This window comes from Coregonus clupeaformis, chromosome 40 (assembly GCF_020615455.1).
Source record: "Coregonus clupeaformis isolate EN_2021a chromosome 40, ASM2061545v1, whole genome shotgun sequence".
Taxonomy (NCBI): Eukaryota; Metazoa; Chordata; class Actinopteri; order Salmoniformes; family Salmonidae; genus Coregonus; species Coregonus clupeaformis.
The window spans coordinates 5,536,867-5,562,943 of record NC_059231.1 but is presented as its reverse complement, the minus strand read 5'-3'; the positions used below and the strand labels follow the sequence as shown (position 1 = coordinate 5,562,943).

The 26,077-nt window shown below is 44.5% G+C and overlaps 1 protein-coding gene across 1 annotated transcript in view; it reads left to right on the top strand.

Moving 5' to 3' along the window:
• The window catches only part of LOC121554831 (R3H domain-containing protein 1-like), a 50,423-nt gene that overhangs the window by 12,772 nt on the left and 11,574 nt on the right, over nt 1–26,077 (top strand). The window contains 15 exon segments of the mRNA XM_045212059.1: nt 160–300; nt 965–1,073; nt 1,996–2,091; nt 2,206–2,288; nt 2,440–2,657; nt 6,596–6,880; nt 9,785–9,966; nt 12,402–12,503; nt 14,186–14,378; nt 14,381–14,433; nt 14,807–14,930; nt 17,668–17,951; nt 18,160–18,305; nt 19,665–19,774; nt 22,967–23,124. Of these exon segments, the coding sequence (XP_045067994.1) occupies nt 160–300; nt 965–1,073; nt 1,996–2,091; nt 2,206–2,288; nt 2,440–2,657; nt 6,596–6,880; nt 9,785–9,966; nt 12,402–12,503; nt 14,186–14,378; nt 14,381–14,433; nt 14,807–14,930; nt 17,668–17,951; nt 18,160–18,305; nt 19,665–19,774; nt 22,967–23,124 (2,284 nt within the window).

Below are 26,077 nucleotides of genomic sequence, written 5' to 3'. Positions count from 1 at the left end.
CTCTCTTTGAATTATTGATTTGGTCCCCTGTCCTCTCCCACTCTCCACCCATCCTTTCCCACCTCCCCTGTCCTCTCCCACTCTCCTCCCCATCTCCTCTCCCCCTCTCCCTCCCCCCTCCTACAACCTCCACTGTCTTCTCCCACTCCTCCCCCCCAGAAACCAGAAGAGAAAGTTCCCTCCGATGACCTCCTACCACAGAATGCTGCTGCACCGCGTCGCAGCCTACTTCGGCCTCGACCACAACGTCGACCAAACCGGAAAATCTGTAATCATCAACAAAACTAGCAATACAAGAATGTGAGTAATCTCTCTCTTCTCCCTCTCTGCCACAACCAAGAATTCAATTTCTCAGCCTTACTCTATTTCAAACGGCTTAGGCTGCAGAAATTACTGTCTCCGTATCTTCTTCCGAGGCAAAACAGATTTTTCTATGCGTCCCCTGAAATGAGTTTTTGGGGAAACTTAATTATCTGCGTTTTCAATATTGCGGCGAGGAAGGTAGGGAGGAGGAGGAGAGCAATGTTGTTTGAGGCGGAAGGGAGATGGTGTAAACATCTCAGGTTTCTTGGAAAGAAGCCCTACCACAACTCCCGTTTTTATTTTCTCTGCTCTCCCCCCTCTCTCTCTCTCTCTCTCTCTCTCCCCCCCCTCTCTCTTTCTCCCCCCCTCTCTATTTCTCTCTCCTCCCCCTCTATATATCTCCCCCCTCCTTTCTCTCTCCTCCCACTCTATATATCTCCCCCCTCCTTTCTCTCTCCTCCCCCCTCTATATATCTCCCCCTCCTTTCTCTCTCCTCCCACTCTATATATCTCCCCCCTCCTTTCTCTCTCCTCCCCCTCTATATATCTCCCCCCTCCTTTCTCTCTCCTCCCACTCTATATATCTCCCCCCTCCTTTCTCTCTCCTCCCCCTCTATATATCTCCCCCCTCCTTTCTCTCTCTCTACCTCTCTCGGTGTAGACCTGATCAGAAGTTTTCAGAACACATCAAAGATGACAAAACTGACGACTTCCAAAAGCGGTACATTCTCAAAAGGGACAACTCTGGCTCAGACAAAGATGACAGTATGGTAAGAGAGTTGTTTAATGTGAGCTGCTCCAGATCTATACTAGGCCTCGTTATGATCAATGAGCTTCCAAGAAAAAAGTTACAATTTGAAAATAAATAATTAGCTCTTCACCATGAAAGCCAAAGCCAGTAAAGTTCCAAAAAGACACAAACCCATTAAAGTGTTTTTCCTCTGCACAAAGCACTATTCAATGGGCAAATGGTATTGATGGTGTTTAGTTCAGGGTTTCCTAGAGTGAATTCCCTAAGCCCTTTGTTGCTGTTAACAAACCATAGTGCTGACTCAGTGTTGATGTGTCTAGATGTTAGTGCTAAATCACTGTGTTGATGTGTCTAGATGTTAGTGCTAAATCATAGTGTTGATGTGTCTAGATGTTAGTGCTAAATCACTGTGTTGATGTGTCTAGATGTTAGTGCTAAATCACTGTGTTGATGTGTCTAGATGTTAGTGCTAAATCATTGTGATGTGTCTAGATGTTAGTGCTAAATCACTGTGTTGATGTGTCTAGATGTTAGTGCTAAATCACTGTGTTGATGTGTCTAGATGTTAGTGCTAAATCACTGTGTTGATGTGTCTAGATGTTAGTGCTAAATCATTGTGATGTGTCTAGATGTTAGTGCTAAATCACTGTGTTGATGTGTCTAGATGTTAGTGCTAAATCACAGTGTTGATGTGTCTAGATGTTAGTGCTAAATCACAGTGTTGATGTGTCTAGATGTTAGTGCTAAATCACTGTGTTGATGTGTCTAGATGTTAGTGCTAAATCACTGTGTTGATGTGTCTAGATGTTAGTGCTAAATCATTGTGATGTGTCTAGATGTTAGTGCTAAATCACTGTGTTGATGTGTCTAGATGTTAGTGCTAAATCACTGTGTTGATGTGTCTAGATGTCAGTGCTAAATCACTGTGTTGATGTGTCTAGATGCGGATGCGGCTGAAGGAAGACAGAAGGAGTAAGTCTATAGAGGAACGAGAGGAGGATTACCAGAGGGCCAGAGACAGGATATTCGCTCAAGATGTAAGAACCCCCCCCATTGAATTCCCTTCAAATTAATTTAATCGCTTTTAAATGCAGATTGTGAGAGTTTGACTCAATAAATACAAGTAGCTAACATAACTTATTTTATTACAGGGTCCAGATGGCTTTGCTCTTGAAAAAAGGATACAGGAGGATGATGCTTGTAACAGCACACAGCAAAGGCGGCAAATCTTTAGGTAATTATCTCTCACCATAACATAGCCATGACACTTTCCCCATCTCGTACTCTCTGCTAAGGTGGTCCTTAATAGCATAAAATGTTCCTATTTCTTATAATAGCTAATACATGTATAATCCCATAATGGTTTAAAATGGATCCTTCCTCAGGTTAAAAGATGGCCGCTCGGCCAACAGTCGCCAGAGCAGCTCTGAGAACGAGCCCAAGAACTCTGACCCCCGGCCGTGGAGCAGCACCGACTCAGACAGCTCCAACCGTAACCTGAGGCCAGCCATGACCAAAGCCAGCAGCTTCAGCGGCATCTCTGTCCTTATCAGGGGAGACAGCTCAGGCAGCAGCAAGAGCATGGGTCGCCTCTCTAAGACTGGTACATAAATAACCACCACATCCACCATCAACTAGCCTGGTTAAACCAGACTGAATGCCACGCTCCATGGGGATAGCAGTGTTCAGTCTGCTTTAACCAAGCTAACCATCAACCACCAACTACAGTTCACTTCACCACAGTTCAAGTCTCCACCCATATATTGGGACTCTGACAGTCAGCAGTGCAGCACCTGTCACAGCCATAAAAATAGAATGGTTGTCTCTATTCAAGTCAATGATGGCATAATGGGTGGACTGGCAGCTATTTTGAGTGTACCAATGCCAGGAAGTAAAATCAGGAAGTGTATCCTTAAATCTGTGAGATTTGTTGAGTCAACTTAACTGACATTACAAAAAATACATTCCATTGCATGAGCCACATCAGGTAGCATCATTTGAATGAACATTCTACATTACCATGGCAATCCAGCATCAGTTGATAGAACATTCCAAAATACCATGGCAATTATTGCATCACAATACCAGGCAGACATTGCGAGTTTACCAGTCAAATTGCCAGGGTTAGAGCTTCCAAGCCTGTTCTATTCATTCTATTTCTATGGTCACAACCATAGAATTAGGAATTAGTTATTTAGGGTGCGTTCCTAAATTATTTTTAGCTATCTACTCTGATTTCAGAGCACTCTCGTTTGATTGTGCCAGAGTGCAGAACAACTGATGAATTTACGAACGCGCAACACTTGTTGAATATGACAGGTATCAGTAAAGTTCGGCAAAAAACTGAATTAAATTGTTGCTAACAGCACAGTTACAGTCACTAACGCTCTAGATAACATGAAAACAGTCTAACCAGAACTGATAGGGCGAGTAAAATGGTCAGAGTGAGGTGTTCTCTCATTTGTGTCTGGAAGTAGCTAGTAAGCTAGCCAACTTTAGCCAGCTAGCTTGGGCTGCTGTTGTGAGGTCAGAACGCTCGGATCAACCCTACTTCTCGGCCAGAGCGTCCAGTGTGCACTCTGAACGCTCCGAGAGCGAAACGCTCTGAGGATAATCTGACAACGCTCTGAATTTACGAACACCCCAGAACTCACTCTGACAAGGCAATTTACGAACTCACCCTTAATAGGATCTCTATGGTCACAACCATGGAGATCCTATTAAATTACTAGAGGGGCTATGTCATAAACCCTCAAAGTTCCAGAATTGGGTAAAAATGGCAGCCAGGGAGAATTCCAAACCAGTCTAATTAGAATGAATGGCAGTGGAGGCATAATCCTGTAAAATGTGATATATCAGAAATTGTGTAGTAGAATTGTCAACCAAAAATATTGTCATATAATTATAAATAGTTTATACAGGTTTTATATTAATTTTCTGTATAAATATCCTCTAAAATGTGCTATTTTATGATACAATGTCAGTACTTGTTGCATTTACAACTTGTCTAAGTCCTATCATCAACTGATTTCAGCCAGTGTATTGCTGTGGATTGGAATGTTGGCATATTGGCAGTTAATTTGAACAATTTATGCAATCATTCCACTAAAACGGTCAGTCTAGCTAGCTAACAAACCATGCAGTGCAGATAAATTCTTCAAATTCATTATTTTACACTATCTTATCACAGCACCATTGTCTCACGTCAGATGGTCTCACTCCTACGTCTCACTCGTCTCTCAACCGATCTGTCTTGTAGGACGAGAAACTCATCTAAAAAAATAATGATTACAGCTCATCTGCCTAACGCTAGTTCCTAATTCAGAAAATCACTTGGCTCTCGGTAGCAATGAAGAACTGGTTACTACGGCAAACCATGCTCGATCAGCTGAGCAAACTTGCTCCAGCTAGCAGCCTAGTGCAAGCTTGTTTGGATGGCCATAGGGTAGCTAGTTTGCCAGCTTGCTGATGAAGTTGAACGGCACTAAAGTTATGGGACCGTTCTCAGAAATCGGCATGTATCTGACACTGACAGCTGGCACTCTGCCTCGCTAGTTTGTAACATTTGGCCAACGCGATGACATCGCAGAGGGCAGTCAGTTGTGCTATAGAACTCGGCGCAGTAATCACAGCAGAACAGATATCATGAAAACTCATTTGTGCATTAGCTAGAACTTCACTACACTAGTTAGCTAGAGGGAGTATTCAGCATTGAGTGTGTGAACTGGTGTTGTTAACATCCCTTCCTTTCATTTCATATGGATTGATTTGAGACTGGTTCAGCCAGCAAGCAGACACTAGCTAGCTAACGCGTTAGTTAGCACATTTTCGTGCACGTTTTGAATTTCATAAATACTGATTCTACCACCACAAAACACCTTCGCTAGATGTAGAATTAGGTTGTGCAGACTTCCTCATGAAAAAAATATTGTCATTATTTGGTAAGATTAACTCTGACTCTTTTGAGGATGAAAGGGGGTTCAGTGAACGATGTCACCTTGGTAACATTTTCGAATGTTAGGACAGCATATTGTAGCCAAACTTCCTTTTAACCATCCGATACGTGTTTGCTAGTTATCTCGACGCCCGTCTGCACTGATATCTGACATGAGACAATGATCACAGCACTGGCAAACCATGATTGACCAACACCCTGACAAATGGCTGACCTTTATCTCATAATAAGAAGTTCATTCTAGTAATCTAATTTCTAATTCTATGGTCACAACGCCCTGTCCATTAGAGGAGCGTCCAATCAGGAGCCGTTTGACATGACAAAGGCAGATTCTAGAATGACGCCCATTATTCTGCCAAAGTCTTTGAACAGACACATTCCCTATGACTACTCCTGCCAGGTGAAATGGGTGCTTCACTGTGTGGTTGTATTCTCAAACAGATGGCGACAGACGAGGAACACCAAACCATCTATTCTTAATCTCCTCCTGTCTGCCTGCATTGATGGGATGTTTATTTATAAGGTTCATTTTATTAGATCAGACATTGACGGAGCACTTTTCTTTGCTATTTGACAACACGAGATTGATGTAGGTCTTTCTTAGTGCATTTTCACGCCTTGCTCGCACTAAACATACCACTCGCATGTTCCCAAGACACTGTCTATTTTTTACATAGTGTGCTTTCTAATGCTTGCCTTTTCAGCATGCTTTCCCCTCCAATTAGATTGGCCACTCCTCCTCTCATTGTATTAGAAACCATTTGGTATCGCGAGTGTGAATTCATTGGTTATTACATTCAGAGCCCCATCTCAAACATGCAATGGTCAGTTTGATAGGTGAAGTAGCTAGCCATTTCAACAAAGCATGACTTAAGCAGTTATACATTGGCGTTCTTTTTAGAATTGTAATAGAACATCTTAGTAAATTATGTTTTATTTTGTTTCACGTGTTAATGATCTAATTATCTATCTGTTCTAGAATCTATTAGTTTCTTAAAGTGTTCTGTTCTACTCACCATGGACATGGTGTTGGTGCTTGGACACGCAAGTGAATAGCAAAACAAAGTGAATAGCTAAATGAAGACATTAATCAAGAAATTAATTAACTGGTCTTTTACATTTTAGTCATTTAACAGACGCTCTTATCCAGAGCGACTTACAGTTAGTGAGTGCATACATTTTCATATTTAGAGCTGTTGATATCATTATCCTCTTTCTATTTTATGACAGCATCACTCCCACAGGTAATTAGAATAGTTAATTGGCTATGTAGGTTTGGAATTTCAAACCTGACCTTTCGAAGTAGTTCATTCCTTAATAAAAAATCATTAGTTGACGTAAGTAGAAATACCAAGGTATTTATGGCCTCAACCATTGATGCATGAAATGCCCAATGAATTGAAGCCGCGGCTCCTCCAGTAGATACCATCAGTAACGTGGCCTTACTGCCTTGTTACTGTGAGCCTTGGTATGCATCTTATCACTCTCCCCATCCATCCCCACATAACGAATCTAAGCGTGGTGTCTTAACTCTGCTGTGTCTGTAGGTTACGGCTTTTGTTCTCGCTCCCTCCTTCCTTCCCTAGGTTCTGAGTCTTCTGGTAGTGTAGGGTCCTCCACAGGTTCGCTCTCTCGCTCCCTGCCAACCCACCCCATCCCGGCTCTAACCAAGGCTGGCCACCCCCACAACCACGCCGCGCTTCCCTGCCCAGCGGCCTACCCAGCTGTCTGCGCTAGTAGTACTGTGTTCTATGAGGTGGGAGGTAGGAGTGCGGCACCGCCTGCGAACACGGCTAACACTAGCTACTATTTGCTTCCACTGGAAGCCACAGGGATACCGCCAGGGAGTGTCCTGGTCAACCCACACACAGGTTGGTAACCTAAATCTACCTACCAGGTTGGTTAGGAGTTAGTTAAAGTACAGGGGCTTGTCATGGGGGATGCAAAATGTGTCTTGTGTTTGTATCCTGTCATTGGGTTTCTTTCACAAACTGATATCTTCTCTTTCAAACTAACACGATTCACAGACTCGTACAACTTGCTGCTTATTCCCCCACTGCTTTCTTCTTGTGGTGTTGAGGGAGGGAGGGAGGGAGGGAGGGAGGGAGGGAGGGAGGGGGGAGAGGGAGGGAGGGAGGGAGGGGGAGAGGGAGGGAGGGGGAGAGGGAGGGAGGGAGGGAGGGGGGAGGGAGGGGGAGAGGGAGGGAGGGAGGAGGGGGAGAGGGAGGGAGGGAGGGAGGGAGGGGGAGAGAGGGAGGGAGGGAGGGGGAGAGAGGGAGGGAGGGAGGGGGAGAGGGAGGGAGGGAGGGGGAGAGAGGGAACTGTAGCTTCTGATGGTGGAGAGTGTTGTCTCCCTGGAAGCAGCGAAGTGTTGGAACGCCACAGTAGAACACAGAACACCAGGCATCTTTCATTCATTATTTCTGATGTATTTGAGTTGTGATGCTGCTGAGTCTTTTGGGGGAGGTGATAATTAGAAGTTGCTTTGATTGTCCTTTAAAAAGTAAACCCAACCGACAGATTGCGTAATGCTTTTCCTCAAATTATTCCGAATTGACACAGGAGTCACTGTCTAATGATGCGGCTTGCATGCAAATGAGGATCCGTTTCTCTGCCTCCCACATGAGGACGGAACAGAAGCGCTTTGAAAAACGATGGCTGTCTCGCAAGATCAATATACCCTGACGTTGGTCAAAACAAATTCCCCAAAGTGTTGCTGAGACACGGGATAATGAAGCCACACTGTACGGTGTTATTGGATAGTCTGCGAGTCGGCTCTTTGATGTATAATGTATTCCTCTTCACTCTGCTTGTTCAATGGCCGTCCTAGAGAATGTTGGTTCTTAAATATGCATGGACCTGGCTGATAAGCCTGGGTATATGGCGCTGGTACTAATATGTTTTTCGAGAGCCAGCCAGGGGTGTGTAATTGCTTATTGACCTTTCCTAAGGAGTTGGAAAATGGGGAAGTCTTGTGTAGCACCCAGAGAATACATTTCGCCACCTGATAGTTAAAAACTCTAGAGGAATTATTGTCAGGGTCATCGGATGGTCGTTTGGGCGTTGAACGTGAAAATAATCTAGAAAACCAACCCTCTATCTCCGCAAGTCATCCAGGTCCTGAGGCAGCGAAGCATCCCCAAACCATCACACCACCACCATCATGCTTGACCGTTGGTATGAGGTTCTTACTGTGGAATGCAGTGTTTGGTTTTCGCAAGGCATAATGGGACCCATGTTGTCCAAAAAGGTAGACTTTTGACTCATCTGTCCCTAAAACATTATTCCAAGAGTATTGATGATTATCCAGGTGCTTCCATGACAACATGGGTCCCATTTATGTCTGGTGAAAACCAAACACTGCATTCCATAGTAAAAACCTCATACCAACGGTCAAGCGTGGTGGTGGTGGTGTGATGGTTTTGGATGCTTTGCTGCCTCAGGACCTGGATAACTTGCCTTAATAAAAGCAACCATGAATTCTGCTCTGTATCATCAGAGAATTCTACAGGAGAATGTCAGGCCATCTATCTGTGAGCTGAAGCTGAAGCACAGCTGAGTCATGCAGCAAGACGATCCAAAACACACAATCAAGTCTACATGAAAATGGTTAAAAATAATGGCCTAGTCAAAGTCCAGACCTAATCCCAATTGAGATGTTGTGGCAGGATTTGAAACGAGCAGTTCATGCTTGAAAACCCACAAATGTCGCTGAGTTAAAGCAGTTCTGCATACAATAGTGGGCCAAAATTCCTCCACAGTGATGTTAGAGGCTGATCAACAACTACAGGAAGCATTTGGTGGCAGTCATTGCAGCTAAAAGTGGCACAACCAGTTATTGAGTGTAAGGGGGCAATTAATTTTTCACTCAGGGGAATTGGGTGTTGAATAAAATGTGTTATTTGTAAACTCAGGTTCCCTTTATCTAATATTAGGTTTTGGTTGAAGATCTGATAACATTTAGTACAAAAAAAATATGCAAAAATAGAGAATCTCAAAGGGGGCAAATTATTTTTCACAGCACTGTATGTGTAACGCGTCTGTCTCTGAAGTGTGAACCCTGGTCCCTATCATAACGTTTTATCACCAACAGGCGCTTCAGCAGACGTGTGTAGAAGAGAAATGTAAAGAAACACCAGCCTATGTTGTAATATGATGGATAAAGCAATACACAAGCTGAGTGTCTCTGGATTGCTCCGTGGCACTAACCTCTTTTCTGCACGAAAAATACCTTCTTAAAAGGATATTCGGCATTCAGAGCCAGCCTATTTCAGTGAACCACTGAGAAATGCATACATGCGTTAATGCATGTATATAAGCCCTTGGGGGAAAAAAGCCGTTCTCTCCTCATAAAGTGCCTCCTCCACACACAGTATTTTTCCTGCTCGTGCAAAGGGGAACATTTATTATAAATATTTACTCGGCTGTGTGAATTCATAAATAGGCTATGTAAATGAAGCCCTCTGGATACTCTGCAGTCTACAGCTGCTGTAAGGATAATGATAGCCGTTACATTTCTGAATACTTGGCAATTTGTCAAACTGTATCAAAGCGTTGAAGTTATCTATTTAATGTTGATAATGGGGCCAGTGTCGATAGTGATGTTGATAATGTTGAAAATATTCATTATTATTGATGTGATTATAGAGATGGATAGTGTTGCTTGACAATGTTGACGATAATGCTGAAAATTATGTTTATGTATGTGTTTATAGAGATGCTAGTTTTGGTGGTGTTCCAGTGTGTTTCAACCCTGCCCTTCTCTCTCCCTGCAGGACAGCCATTTGTGAACCCGGATGGCAGTGCTGTGGTGTACAACCCTAACCACAGCATGGCTCCTCAGCATCAACATCATCAGCATAATAATCAGCAGGGCAGGACCCAACAACCCATGCCCCCTCCTCCACAACCGCCTGGCCAGCACCAGCCCACCAATCACAACCACGTCCTCGCACAGGTCCGCTAACACCCTTCAGCAGGGCACTGAATTGAATTTTGAGTTAAATTCAGTTGAACCCCTAGGAGGAAATGTAGATGTCACACAGGCTTACTCATAACATCTACTACACACCACATACACATTACAAAGAGCTTGTACAATCCGATTGGGCAGGGGAAAGTAGGAAGATAATTAATGCACATGCTCAATTCTTACACAGTCATCCTAAACCACCCTGGTGATTGACATGGCCCCCCATTTCAAAACATTACCATGACAGCTCATGGGGGTGGTTGCCATTTGTACGGTGTAATTGTTGAGGAAACTTTGCAACCTGCCTTTCTCCTTAGTCGCCACCCCTGCCTGTCAGAGTAAATGAATTGAGTTCAGTGTCAGCTAAACACTGTGACCACTGGTGCAGCACACAGCCCAAATGGTAGTCATTAGCTTTCATATAGGCCCTGAGTGGTAGGAATAGCAATCTCTAATAGCAAGATCCTCATCAACACAACCTGTCATGAAGAGCCCCTTAAAAAAAAACAGAGCCAGAGGGGTTGAACTTCATTAGTGAAAATAGAAGGGCAGGAAATTGAGTTGACCTCTGATAGTGTGGGTGCACTACCCAGTGGTTGGACAAGGATACCTCTCCTCCCCTCCCCTCCCGATGGTGAAGCACCAACGGCCCTTCCTAATAAAAACATAATTACAGTGGGAGTGGGGGGGGCTGATGAGAAAATGTTTATTTTGAACTAAGAGCTCTCCCATGGCTTTCATATACATTGATGCATATCTGTGGTCATCTATTGACTGAACTTAATTAACTGAATTACTGTTTAGTTGGGATTCCCCCATGTGTAGTTGGATTCCCCCATGTGTAGTTGGTATCCCCCATGTGTAGTTGGATTCCCCCATGTGTAGTTGGTATCCCCCATGTGTAGTTGGTATCCCCCATGTGTAGTTGGATTCCCCCATGTGTAGTTGGTATCCCCCATGTGTAGTTGGTATCCCCCATGTGTAGTTGGTATCCCCCATGTGTAGTTGGATTCCCCCATGTGTAGTTGGTATCCCCCATGTGTAGTTGGTATCCCCCATGTGTAGTTGGTATCCCCCATGTGTAGTTGGTATCCCCCATGTGTAGTTGGTATCCCCCATGTGTAGTTGGTATCCCCCCATGTGTAGTTGGTATCCCCCATGTGTAGTTGGTATCCCCCATGTGTAGTTGGTATCCCCCATGTGTAGTTGGATTCCCCCATGTGTAGTTGGTATCCCCCATGTGTAGTTGGTATCCCCCATGTGTAGTTGGTATCCCCCATGTGTAGTTGGTATCCCCCATGTGTAGTTGGTATCCCCCATGTGTAGTTGGATTCCCCCATGTGTAGTTGGTATCCCCCATGTGTAGTTGGTATCCCCCATGTGTAGTTGGTATCCCCCATGTGTAGTTGGTATCCCCCATGTGTAGTTGGTATCCCCCATGTGTAGTTGGTATCCCCCATGTGTAGTTGGATTCCCCCATGTGTAGTTGGTATCCCCCATGTGTAGTTGGATTCCCCCATGTGTAGTTGGATTCCCCCATGTGTAGTTGGATTCCCCCATGTGTAGTTGGTATCCCCCATGTGTAGTTGGATTCCCCATGTGTAGTTGGATTCCCCCATGTGTAGTTGGTATCCCCCATGTGTAGTTGGATTCCCCCATGTGTAGTTGGATTCCCCCATGTGTAGTTGGTATCCCCCATGTGTAGTTGGATTCCCCCATGTGTAGTTGGATTCCCCCATGTGTAGTTGGTATCCCCCATGTGTAGTTGGTATCCCCCATGTGTAGTTGGATTCCCCCATGTGTAGTTGGATTCCCCCATGTGTAGTTGGATTCCCCCATGTGTAGTTGGATTCCCCCCTGAGTTAGCACCGTTTCACTCCATTAACTAATATACTGTTCCTCTATTGTTTGAGTTGACACTTTCTTCTCTTGTGATGATTGCAATCTCTGCCTAATGTCTTGGACTAAACCCAATGCCTTCTACCTCTCCTCCTCTCTACCTCTACTTCTCTCATCTACCTCTTCTCTTCTCTACCTCTTCTCTCCTCCTTTACCTCTTCTCTCCTCCTTTACCTCTTCTCTCCTCCTTTACCTCTTCTCTACCTCTTCTCTCCTCCTTTACCTCTTCTCTACCTCTTCTCTCCTCCTTTACCTCTTCTCTCCTCCTCTACCTCTTCTCTCCTCCTTTACCTCTTCTCTACCTCTTCTCTCCACCTTTACCTCTTCTCTACCTATTCTCTCCTCCTTTACCTCTTCTCTCCTCCTTTACCTCTTCTCTACCTCTTCTCTCCTCCTTTACCTCTTCTCTCCTCCTTTACCTCTTCTCTCCTCCTTTACCTCTTCTCTCCTTCTTTACCTCTTCTTCTCCTCTACTGCTTTTCTTCGCCTCCTCGCCTCTGTCTGTTGTGTCCCTTCCTCAGCCGGTCTGGCCCCTCCAGCCCTCTGCTCAGCCTGTCCAGTACTCATCTGTCTCTTACCCACCTCAGCTCCTCTCCGTCTCCTCTGACCAACTATACACTGTGGTACTTTACTCTCTTCTCTTCACTCTTCTTTTCCTTCCTTCCTTCCTTCCTTCCTTCCTTCCTTCCTTCCTTCCTTCCTTCCTTCCTTCCTTCCTTCCTTCCTTCCTTCCTTCCTTCCTTCCTTCCTTCCTTCCTTCCTTCCTTCCTTCCTTCCTTCCTTTGCCCCCAGTCTTTGCGTCATTCTATCCCACCTTCCCTCTTCGGGCAGGGTAAAAAAAAAAAAAAAGCTGTGGATAAAACTTTTGTAAATGTGTAGTGAACTTTAGTAGAGAGCTAAATTAGTTTTTGATACCGTAGGTGCCTGAGATATCTAAATGGGAATATTATGAGGTAGTTTACAGGCTATATGATAGATTACTGTGATTAATAAAATATTGAGATTTTCTCCAGCAAAATTAATGGAGCAAATGTTCTATTCTTGCTATTTGCCCATTGGCGCTCTGACTACATAATGTAACATTAAGATTTGAGTGTACATGTAGGCAAATGCTTATAAAATAATAAACAAGGATGGAATTTAGCAAAAGATCCTTCATTAACTTGTATTCACTAGTCTCAGGCATTGCTTAGCGTTACTTCTCGAGGCTAGTCAATAATGTTTTTCACCCCTTGTTTTGTTGACCTGTGTTGCGTGTGTGAGAGCGTTGCAAAATAAATGGTCACGTTATTCAGTCATTTCATCCAAACTTCTCGCACGCGTCAACGGGCGTCAGTCGAGCCAGGCTAGGAGCATACTAACCCACGTGGGTTATTGAAAGATAAACGAGGTCCACCGTCCAGTTGGTGGCGGTAAAGCGCCTTCAAGTTTGTTGCCAACCGCCATATAAAGTCCACAGAGGAATGCTGAATTCCAGCAACAACAGAAAAAGGACCATATGCATTTCAGGTAAAATAACAATCCAATGTTTATTTTCCAGGACAAATTAGCTAGCAACAGCAAGCCAGCTAAATGTCCATGAATGTTTCATGTGTGTTTCGACCTGTCCCCAAATTAATATAGTTGGTTCACAGTTGGTGGACCGACGCGCGGAGGCGGTTTGGTCAGCACTTAAATAAGACTTAATTAATATGCCAATTAATGATTAATCGAATCAGCTTAATTTTCTTGTTGTTTTGCTACCCCACTCCCTCCATTGATGCAAATCATGTTCCACTGACCACATTCCTGACGTCCCTCTACCAATAAACATCCCTTAATGACTAATTACATTTTTACATTTGTGGAATAATTAATTTCACCGCCGATGTCGAATCTGAATTTGATATTCTATGAATAGCAATGCTGAAAGTCCCTAACCACTCAACCACATGCGGCCCAGTAAAGTAAACCAAACCACACTTAAGCAAGTCAGGAGGAATTAAGTTGATGGTTTTAGGGCCTTCAGGTTTGTGCTATGCATGGGTGTCTGTATCCAGTTGCTTTGCTGTAGGCTAGTACAGTAGTTCAAAGTTTAGTTACCACAGTGACTACACTAGGAGCCAGCAGTAGTATTTCTGTAGTACTACCCTGTAGTGTTCTGTAAAAGTATTTTGGGTTTCAGAAAAGTGCTATATAAAAGTACTATGTGGTATTTATTATATACAAGGTCCTGTAGTAGTTCAACTAGAGACACAACTCCCATGTTAATAATAAATATATAATCTATGCCAATAAACACGTTTCTGTGTGCTCCATCCTGCAGCCAGACAACCTGGGAGCTCAGTTCAGCCACATGAGTCTGGCCCAGCAGGCCTCTGGGGAGGGCCCAGGCCGGGACGCCCACGCTGCCATGTACCCCTCTTCCGTGGTGCTCCAGGCCCCCCCGCAGCAGCAGGGTTACATGGTGCCCCCCCCCCAGGCCAGCCTGTCCCTGCCTCCCAGGCCTACAACACCCCCGCCCCTCCACCTGTCAACCAGCCGCTCATGCAGCAACAAGGTTACATGCAGCAGGTAGGTTACTGTACAACGACCCTAACCTGGTTTACTCCTATTAGGTTATACAATATACTCCGTTACATGAGTACTATTATACGTTATTTCCATCTAACTGACTATCTTGATCAATGCTTGGCCAGTCTCTTTGTTACCTCGTCTACATGGTTATAATGTTTCACCATTACTATCTGAGAGAGACATGTACAGTACATTTGTTCATAGACACTTTCTCTCTACTTAAAATAGCATTTAAATTGCACTTGTTAACTATGGTAACTCTGCCACAGCAGCTGAGGGACTGTACTGTGTGTTCAGACACCTCCGAGCGCTGCGTTGCAGTAGTGGTATTAATGATACGTCATTTTGGCCTGTTCATCTCTGCCTACAGATGCCATCGTGTTACTGTGCGCCAGGCCAGTACGCCCTGTCCAACCAGCAGTACAGGCCTGTGGGTACAGTGCAGTACAGCGCCCAGCAGAGCCAGCCAATGCCCCCGCCCACACAACAGACAGGTAAGTATCCAACACAGGCTGAACCAGTAACTCAACCATCCATCTCAGCTGCCTAGTTCCTCTGTTAAAAACAGGTGTTACGTTTTTTGTTGTTGTTGTTGTAATAGCATCAGTGGAGTGGTTTGCATTACATTTATTTACATGGGGGGTAAAATACATGTCTTTCCTCTCACTGTTGTCCCTGTGTGTGGTATGTTTATTTTTTTAAATACATTTTATATCTTACTGGTTGTTACCGCTCTCCTCCTTTCCTCTTCACACTCTTATTTTCTGTTGTTCAAAGCACTTTGTTGTCTCCGGTTATCGGCTCTTATATGCTCATCTCAGTTAACTTCCCCCTACAGAGGGGAAAGTAGACGGTGCCCCTGAGGCAGAGGAGCAGAGTGAAAAGCTAACTACTGTGTTAGAACGCTTTTCTCTGCAGGGTTGGCAGTTGTGTTGCCTTGCCCTTTTTAGCCCGTTACAAATAACAATTTCCAATCAAATACACCATTTAGCATTGTCTCCCTCCTCCCCGCTGAGTATCGCTGAAGCATCGTTCACTGGCCTGTCTAGAGAAACAGATGCTCTGCTGCGCCACTGAAATCCAAAAGCCAATTGGATCTCTAAAAGGGAATGGGGGATTTTGTTTTAATTACCTGGCAGCCTTTGTACATGCATCGGTCATGCAGGTTGGCAGTGGAGAACAGGATGGGGAAATGATGGGGTTCCAGCAGCGAAATGTAACAATGTATCAATGTTTATATGCCTGTGGGTCCTAAGTCAGTTGTTTAGAGGGGTTTCTTACCTGGATATCAGCCCTCCAGGTGGGGGTAAGAACTTAAGGGCCTATCCTGGATACGGGTGGACATTGACACTCCACAGAAGAACCAAAGGTCCTGGATACGGGGCCGGGGCGCTGTCTGAGAGGCCTATGATTCTCACAGTGAACCGGTCTCTTTTCCAGCCCCTCACTCTCACCTCTTCAGACAGAACTGTTAGCCAACAACCCACTACAGCTGAGCACTCGAACAAACTGCTGTAAAACACAGCCATTTTAAAGCCTTACTTCTGTCTACTGGGCGTGCTTGAGGGATCGACCGTCAAATCAGAAGGCCTATCTGACTTGACTGAGACATTTCATTTATCTCACCATTAATGTTTGTGAAGGCTCTGTATTTTTAGTTTTTATACTTGATGTTCCTGCCAAAAAAGCGCCTTCATTTTGGTTTTTACATCAGACGTCAATTTGCTCCACAATTATTTAATACAATTCATATATTCTGGCGACATTCTGAATGAGGTATTATATTATACTGCTTATTAATAGCGATAACTAGAAATGTCTTGTGCAAGAGTCTCAACTGCAATTCATGTCAGTCTGAAGAAAGATTTGATTATAGATTCATAATGTGTGCAATTATCGTAATCATCAAATATCAGCAGAATTCTCTGCTATCAAATGTCCAACTTTTATTAATTTTCTGTTGAAATGTCCTGTACTTCTCCAGATATGGTCAAATAAAGCCTAAGGAAACGCTGTTTTTTATGAGAAGATGGAGGATGAGAAATGTGGTAGATCTGAGTTGAAGGACACCAGTACTAACTGAAAGCTCCTCCTTTCCCCAGGCGTCTGAGAAAGCCTAGTCCTATTCCCTTATTCTTGTAAAAATAGATTAAGCTTTTGAATGTGACAAAGGCAGCCGAAGCCCCAGTATATCTGCTGTAATAAGGAGAAGGGTGGCGTGCCTGTTTCATCTGATCTCCTAAAGCCGCATGACAGTCAGTGGCTCCTTTTAACCAGGCAGGCAAGACTGTCTGCCAGCTGCAAGGCAAACAGTTCAAGCCTTTTGAGTCCCGAGGTCCCAGGGTCTGTGTGGTACCACGGAGCAAAGCATCTCCCTTGTCCTCTCCTATCTTTTCTGGCTTCCGTCCTCTGCTCTGTCAGCTGAAGCACAGAGTGTTTCATATTATATTTGCTTCATGCTCAGTTTGTAAGTGGAGGTGAAAGAATGGCAGTAAAAATAGTGACTAGCCTCTCTTGTTGCCTGCCTCTCCTCTCCTTCCCTTTGCTCCCCGCCGGGGACCATCCATTCCTTTTGACACGCTGCTCTTCTCATCTGGGCTAAAGTGATTGCTGTCGCTTTGGCCAAAATCCAGGAGAAATTGAAAAATTGCCCAGGCAGCCCTCTCCTCCCTTAACTCCCTCCCTCCTTTTTTACCTCCTGCAGTTTTCTCCCCCTCATCAGGGCGCCTGCTTTGGAGGGGCTTTTAGTAGCATTCTCCGCTATAAGCACTCTCTGGTAACCTAGGGGCTTTTAGTAGCATTCTCCGCTATAAGCACTCTCTGGTAACCTTGGGGCTTTTAGTAGCATTCTCCGCTATAAGCACTCTCTGGTAACCTTGGGGCTTTTAGTAGCATTCTCCGCTATAAGCACTCTCTGGTAACCTTGGGGCTTTTAGTAGCATTCTCCGCTATAAGCACTCTCTGGTAACCTTGGGGCTTTTAGTAGCATTCTCCGCTATAAGCACTCTCTGGTAACCTTGATACTGATGTATTTTACCCAGTGAAATAAACAGTTTTTTTGTTGTTTTTTTAGGATCATTTTCCTCTAATATCCTCTGAAAAGTATATATTTTTTGTCTCATCTCCCATAATCTCTCCCCATCTCTCTCCTGTCTCTCGCTCTCTGTCTTTCCGTCTGTCTCTCTCTCTGTCTGTCTCTCGCTCCTCCCTCATTTCTCTCTATTTCTCCAGGTTACCAAACTGTGATGCCCAATCATCCACAGAGCTATCAGAGTATGATAGTAGTGCAACAGCCACAGAGGCAGAACATGGTCAGTGGCCAGCAGAACATGGTCAGTGGCCAGCAGAACATGGTCAGTGGCCAGCAGAACTTGGTCAGTGGCCAGCAGAACATGGTCAGTGGCCAGCAGAACATGGTCAGTGGCCAGCAGAACATGGTCAGTGGCCAGCATAGCAATATGGGACATCAGATGCAAGGCATGATGGTCCAGTATCCCTCCATGCCATCTTATCAGGTGGGTACTCAGCATTTCAGCATCTCTAATAACTCAATGTCAGTTTATAATGTAAAAACACACAATTAATGATTATAAATATTAAGAAATGTAAAGCATATTTCTTTAAACTTTTATTTAGCTAAGTCGTTAAGAACCATTCTCTTTTACCATAAAGACCTATGTAACCTTGTATATTTGTTGGCATCCCATGGGTCTGTCTTGGCAGGTATCCATGCAGCCCCAAGGCTCCCAGGGTGTGCCACAGCAGACATATCAACAGCCTATCATCATCCCCAACCAGTCCAACCAGGGGCCCATGCCTGGCTCTGGTGTCCAGGTCTACTACAGTGTTATCACACCCAATCAACAGAGGTAGGACATCATCATCACCACACTGTTCTAACATGGAAATACCTATACTTATTATAGACGCATTATACTTATTATAGACGCATTATACTTATTATAGACGCATTATACTTATTATAGACGCATTATACTTATTATAGACGCATTATACTTATTATAGACGCATTATACTTATTGTAGACGCATTATACTTATTGTAGACGCATTATACTTATTGTAGACCGATTATACTTATTATAGACCGATTATACTTATTATAGACGCATTATACTTATTATAGACGCATTATACTTATTATAGACGCATTATACTTATTATAGACCGATTATACTTATTATAGACCGATTATACTTATTATAGACGCATTATACTTATTATAGACGCATTATACTTATTATAGACGCATTATACTTATTATAGACGCATTATACTTATTGTAGACCGATTATACTTATTGTTCACCCATTAGACTTATTGTAGACCCATTATAAAACCAGTAAATTGTTGAATACAGATAATAAATGCATTCCCAGTAAAACAAAACACCATGTGGTAGGAAGTCACACTGTTTTAACGTGTACATGCTCTGATTATAGACAAATAACATTACTACAGGACATTAATACTGTATATTATTCCCAGTTTTACAGTAAGCACTTTTTAGTTTGAACAGATAACTAGCCCTGCTCTGTGATGCTTCACATTGTGCTGTGGGAACTCCTCCTCCTCCTGGGTCCTCTTCTTTAATAGGCCATGTTCAAGATGATTTATAAGGCCAGATATCTACTGAGTCTTAATATAACAGCGCTGGTCCAGTGTGGTGAGCAGCTCTCTCTACACCATCCTTCATGCCAGCACTTTGGTCCGCTGTGCAGACGCACATTATTCCTCAGGGTGCCGAGTGGCACGGAGAGCCGAATATCTCCAGCTGCCTGCCTCTGTGCTTTGGAGCTGATGCGTCACCCTGCCTGCCTGCGCTTTGCTTATATCCTTATTAAATCAGAATCGAGACGAGCGAAAGACGAGCCTGGAAACAGAAAACCCAAAGTGGCACACCGCAACCGCAATTCAGTAACGGAGACGCAGTGATATATGCGGTTTCCCCTTGATTTGCTTTGATTTGGTAGAAAATTAGGCCCGTAGCCGATTCCCAGCCCTCACCGGTTTCCGATTTGAGGATATTTATGGTAGTTCTACTGCAATACAGGGTTATTGATCCCCTGTGTACACAGTGTTCCACTTCGGTAATTTAGCCCATTTAAACCGATGAGCCGAATTCTGATTACATGAATTAATCCGTGCCAGTGCTTTGCCTCTGCTACTCGGCTTTAAAGCGTGTGTGTGGTGTTTCTCTCTCTGCAGCTCCTCTGTAGGGTTCCTGCCTCCTCCCGGATCAGAGCAGATGCAGTTCCCTCGGCCGTCCTCCCCCTGCAACTCCCAGCAACCCCTCCATCAGACACATCAGTGCTCAGGTACATACATACATACATACACACACACACACACACACACACACACACACACACACTGCAGTACTCAGGTACACAGCAGTGAGCCAGTCTGAGCCACAGTATGCATTACAACCAGGTCTCAACTAGGAAGTGAAAATCTATCTTTATCAATAAAGTAACCTGGAAGCAGCTGGTTATCAAAGCTGGCTACAAGGCAGCTTTTATCACTTTCTGTTGGATAGCTGATAGAGCAAGACCACACTTTCTCTTTTCAACTGTATAAATGGGAAATATAAAATGTAACTGCTAATGAGTTATGTCTTCAAATGCGCTGCTGTATGGGTCGTCTCTCTGGAACAAAATCCACAGACATTAGCTTCGCTGTACCACTTTTTCTTTGCGCCCCCTTTTAAACCTTTCTCCTACCTCTACCTTTTTTGTTCTTTAATACTGTCTCCAATCCAACCATCACAATGGAGCCGTAGCCCAATCCCCCCTGTTCTGAACACTGGAGTGGGAGAACCCTAAGAACCTTTCACCAAACCCTGGAATTAGAGACCTACTAAACAAAGGTGTCATCAGGAGAAATGACTTCCAACAGAATTCTCCGGCAAATCAAAATGGATTGAATCAATTCTAAAGGGTCTTCTTGGTGAGGGGGCACAGGCAGGCAGCATTCTCATCTCCCAATCTCTCAGGTCCAAAGATATAATAATACAACGTGGCAACAACAAAAGAAATGTAGTCATGTAGATACTTTAACATCCTTCCAGCCCTTCCTCCCAACACCCCTATCCCTCCATCCCCTCCTCCTCTATTCAGTTAGCTGTGAGGCTTTAAGGTGCTAATTGAAATTACACTCCCAAGTCTTAACGATCTAATTATTGAACAGATATGGACTGGTAATTAAAAAGTAATTCCTCTGCTGCTTTGTTCCCAGTTATGGCCATCTTATTAAAAATGGGCCTTTATGGGCCATCTAATTCTAATTTGAACTGTTTTATGTGGCTTTAGTTAATGTGAATTTCCTCTGTGGAGAAGCTCCTTTGATCAGTATAGCCAACATCGGTCTCCCCATCTCTCTCTCCCTCCCCATCTCTCTCTCTCGCTCTCTCTCCCTCCCCATCTCTCTCTCTCCCTCCCCATCTCTCTCTCTCTCGGTCCCCATCTCTCTCTCTCTCGGTCCCCATCTCTCTCTCTCTCGGTCCCCATCTCTCTCTCTCTCGGTCCCCATCTCTCTCTCTCTCGGTCCCCATCTCTCTCTCTCTCGGTCCCCATCTCTCTCTCTCCGTCCCCATCCCCATCTCTCTCTCTCCGTCCCCATCCCCATCTCTCTCTCTCCGTCCCCATCTCTCTCTCTCCGTCCCCATCTCTCTCTCTCCGTCCCCATCTCTCTCTCTCCGTCCCCATCTCTCTCTCTCCGTCCCCATCTCTCTCTCTCCGTCCCCATCTCTCTCTCTCCGTCCCCATCTCTCTCTCTCCGTCCCCATCTCTCTCTCTCCCTCCCCATCTCTCTCTCACTGTCCCCATCTCTCTCTCTCTCTCTCTCTCCCCCATCTCTCTCTCACTCTCTCTCTCCCCCATCTCTCTCTCCCCATCTCTCTCTCCGTCCCCATCTCTCTCTCTCTCTCTCTCCCCCATCACTCTCTCTCTCCCCATCACTCTCTCTCCTCCCCATCTCTCTCTCTCCTCCCCATCTCTCTCTCCTCCCCATCTCTCTCTCTCCCTCCCCATCTCTCTCTCCCTCCCCATCTCTCTCTCTCGTCCCCATCTCTCTCTCTCTCGTCCCCATCTCTCTCTCTCTCGTCCCCATCTCTCTCTCTCTCGTCCCCATCTCTCTCGCTCTCGTCCCCATCTCGCTCTCGTCCCCATCTCTCTCTCTCTCTCGTCCCCATCTCTCTCTCTCGTCCCCATCTCTCTCTCTGCCCCTCTCTCTCGCTCTCTCCCCGTCTCTCTCGCTCTCTCCCCATCTCTCTCGCTCTCTCCCCGTCGCGCTCTCTCTCGCCCCGTCGCGCTCTCTCTCGCCCCATCGCGCTCTCTCTCGCCCCATCGCGCTCTCTCTCCCTCCTTTTCTTTTCTCCTAACACACTAAAGAGGAAAGGGAAATGTTATTTCAAATCCTGAAATTTGATATCTCTCTTCAGAACTGAGGGGGTTTAATTTTTTTTTATTTCATGCAAGGATTACCAAGTGAAAAATAATTTCCCTTCATTTAAACCTTGTTTGTGATAAATGCAAACAAATTAAAATATGTATTTTGTGACATTTGTTTTGAATGTGGAAATGTGTTTTGGTCATTATGCTGTTCTATGGTCAACTTCCTTTCTGTGTGGCCTCTTTTCATTCACAATGAAATACAAATAAACTGCTGCATATTACTGATTAATTCAATCCAAGGTTGGTAGTACTATAGAGTCCAGTGTCTTTTGTTTGTAGACCTCCCTTTTATTGTCAGAATAAAATAGATGGAAAACAAAATATAAATGGCTGTTTTCAATGGTTTTCATCCTTGAGTTAGCCACATACTTTTCACCCTGTCAGGATAAGAGCATTATAGACGTGGTTTATTTTTATCCCACACCAAAAATTATTACAGACAGGCTAAGTGCAGTCAGAACTCTTCTTTTAATAAGGTCAAGTGCAGTTCCAATAAGTTCTCTAACCCTTCATTGTTGGGCAAACACATTTAATTGGATGCTTGATGGCGAAAAGTTGGAGATGATACAATGAAGTATTAATGGTCTGAGCTGTCTTGGAAAGAAGGTCCCAACTAAACTAGAATAATATGCATGTCAACAAACATTGTTCAAACATGAAATAAATTACTAATAACATATTACATATCAAATAAGTAGAGGGTAACATCACATGTAATTAGATGACAAAGGATTTTAACGGCGAGTCAGCGAACATGCACATTATTTAGTTTTTCGACATAATACACTAATGAAATACAGTCAAACTGACTTCTATTAAACTTAATAAATATATTTTTAAAAGGCAAATGTCTCACACACACACACACACACACACACACACACAAAATGAACATACTGTGGTTCTCAAGTGAAACAGGTGGCCAAGGCTTAGTTTAAGATAATCTTTACACGTAAATACATCTTTAATTGCCCCTGAGGAGATACATCAACTTTTATTGAATTTGATGTAATATTCTAATGTCCGTCCTTGGTGCCTCTGTGCCCCCTACTCCAGGCGTTCCCCATCCCACAGGTGGTGGGATGGTGATGATGCAGCTGATGTTGCAGCCGCGGCCTCACTCGCCCCCGCAGTGGAAACACAGCAAGTTCTACAGTCTGGATCACACCAGAGGACCCAAGTCCACAGAGCTCTCCGCCATAGACACCTCACAGGTGAGTCCCATGCTCTGCTGCCCCATACAGGGACTCTGCTGAGCCTAAAGACATCCTGCAAATTTGATGAAGAAAAAAAGATTGCAGTTATTTCATCAGTATCACACTCTTGGTGTAAATATAGTAATTTGGTTTGGTGTTGTGGACAATTGTCGCAATGGTCTGTAATGTTGTAAGAGAGTAGCCTTGAAAATAAAACATTTTTATCTGAACCAGTGGTTGTCATGATGTCTGTGTTCACCCACTAACCCTCCCCTGTCCTCTCTCTAACCCTCCCCTGTCCTCTCTCTAACCCTCCCCTGTCCTCTATCTAACACTAACCCTCCTCTATCTAACACTAACCCTCCTCTCTCTAACACTAACCCTCCTCTATCTAACACTAACCCTACTCTATCTAACACTAACCCTCCTCTATCTAACACTAACCCTCCTCTATCTAACAATAACCCTCCTCTATCTAACACTAACCCTCCTCTATCTAACACTAACCCTCCTCTATCTAACACTAACCCTCCTCTATCTAACACTAACCGTCCTCTATCTAACACTAACCCTCCTTTATCTAACACTAACCCTCCTTTATCTAACACTAACCCTCCTTTATCTAACACTAACCCTCCTCTATCTAACACTAACCCTCCTCTATCTAACACTAACCCTCCTCTATCTAACACTAACCCTCCTCTCTCTAACACTAACCCTCCTTTATCTAACACTAACCCTCCTCTCTCTAACACTAACCCTCCCCTGTCTTCTTTCTAACCCTCCCCTGTCTTCTTTCTAACCCTCCCCTGTCCTCTTTCTAACCCTCCCCTGTCCTCTATCTAACACTAACCCTCCCCTGTCTTCTTTCTAACCCTCCCCTGTCTTCTTTCTAACCCTCCCCTGTCCTCTTTCTAACCCTCCCCTGTCCTCTATCTAACACTAACCCTCCCCTGTCCTCCTCTCTCTAACACTAACCCTCCTCTATCTAACACTAACCCTCCTCTATCTAACACTAACCCTCCTCTATCTAACACTAACCCTCCTCTATCTAACAATAACCCTCCTCTATCTAACACTAACCCTCCTCTATCTAACACTAACCGTCCTCTATCTAACACTAACCCTCCTTTATCTAACACTAACCCTCCTTTATCTAACACTAACCCTCCTCTATCTAACACTAACCCTCCTCTATCTAACACTAACCCTCCTCTATCTAACACTAACCCTCCTCTATCTAACACTAACCCTCCCCTGTCTTCTTTCTAACCTCCCCTGTCCTCTTTCTAACCCTCCCCTGTCCTCTATCTAACACTAACCCTCCTCTATCTAACACTAACCCTCCCCTGTCCTCCTCTCTCTAACACTAACCCTCCTCTATCTAACACTAACCCTCCTCTATCTAACACTAACCCTCCTCTATCTAACACTAACCCTCCTCTATCTAACACTAACCCTCCTCTATCTAACACTAACCCTCCTCTATCTAACACTAACCCTCCTCTATCTAACACTAACCCTCCTCTATCTAACACTAACCCTCCTCTATCTAACACTAACCCTCCTCTATCTAACACTAACCCTCCTTTATCTAACACTAACCCTCCTCTCTCTAACACTAACCCTCCCCTGTCTTCTTTCTAACCCTCCCCTGTCTTCTTTCTAACCCCCCCTGTCCTCTTTCTAACCCTCCTGTCCTCTATCTAACACTAACCCTCCTCTATCTAACACTAACCCTCCCTGTCTTCTTTCTAACCCTCCCTGTCTTCTTTCTAACCCTCCCCTGTCCTCTTTCTAACCCTCCCTGTCCTCTATCTAACACCTAACCCTCCCCTGTCCTCTATCTAACACTAACCTCCCTGTCCTCCTCTCTCTAACACTAACCCTCCTCTATCTAACACTAACCCTCCTCTATCTAACACTAACCCTCCTCTATCTAACACTAACCCTCCTCTATCTAACACTAACCCTCCTCTATCTAACAATAACCCTCCTCTATCTAACACTAACCCTCCTCTATCTAACACTAACCGTCCTCTATCTAACACTAACCCTCCTTTATCTAACACTAACCCTCCTTTATCTAACACTAACCCTCCTCTATCTAACACTAACCCTCCTCTATCTAACACTAACCCTCCTCTATCTAACACTAACCCTCCTCTCTCTAACACTAACCCTCCCCTGTCTTCTTTCTAACCCTCCTGTCTTCTTTCTAACCCTCCCTGTCCTCTTTCTAACCCTCCCCTGTCCTCTATCTAACACTAACCCTCCTCTCTCTAACACTAACCCTCCCCTGTCTTCTTTCTAACCCTCCCCTGTCTTCTTTCTAACCCTCCCCTGTCCTCTTTCTAACCCTCCCCTGTCCTCTATCTAACACTAACCCTCCTCTATCTAACACTAACCCTCCCCTGTCCTCCTCTCTCTAACACTAACCCTCCTCTATCTAACACTAACCCTCCTCTATCTAACACTAACCCTCCTCTATCTAACACTAACCCTCCTCTATCTAACACTAACCCTCCTCTATCTAACACTAACCCTCCTCTATCTAACACTAACCCTCCTCTATCTAACACTAACCCTCCTCTATCTAACACTAACCCTCCTCTATCTAACACTAACCCTCCTCTATCTAACACTAACCCTCCTCTATCTAACACTAACCCTCCTCTATCTAACACTAACCCTCCTCTCTCTAACACTAACCCTCCTCTCTCTAACACTAACCCTCCTCTCTCTAACACTAACCCTCCTCTCTCTAACACTAACCCTCCCCTGTCCTCTAACACTAACCCTCCCCTGTCCTCTAACACTAACCCTCCCCTGTCCTCTATCTAACACTAACCCTCCCCTGTCCTCTATCTAACACTAACCCTCCTCTATCTAACACTAACCCTCCCCTGTCTTCTTTCTAACCCTCCCCTGTCCTCTTTCTAACCCTCCCCTGTCCTCTATCTAACACTAA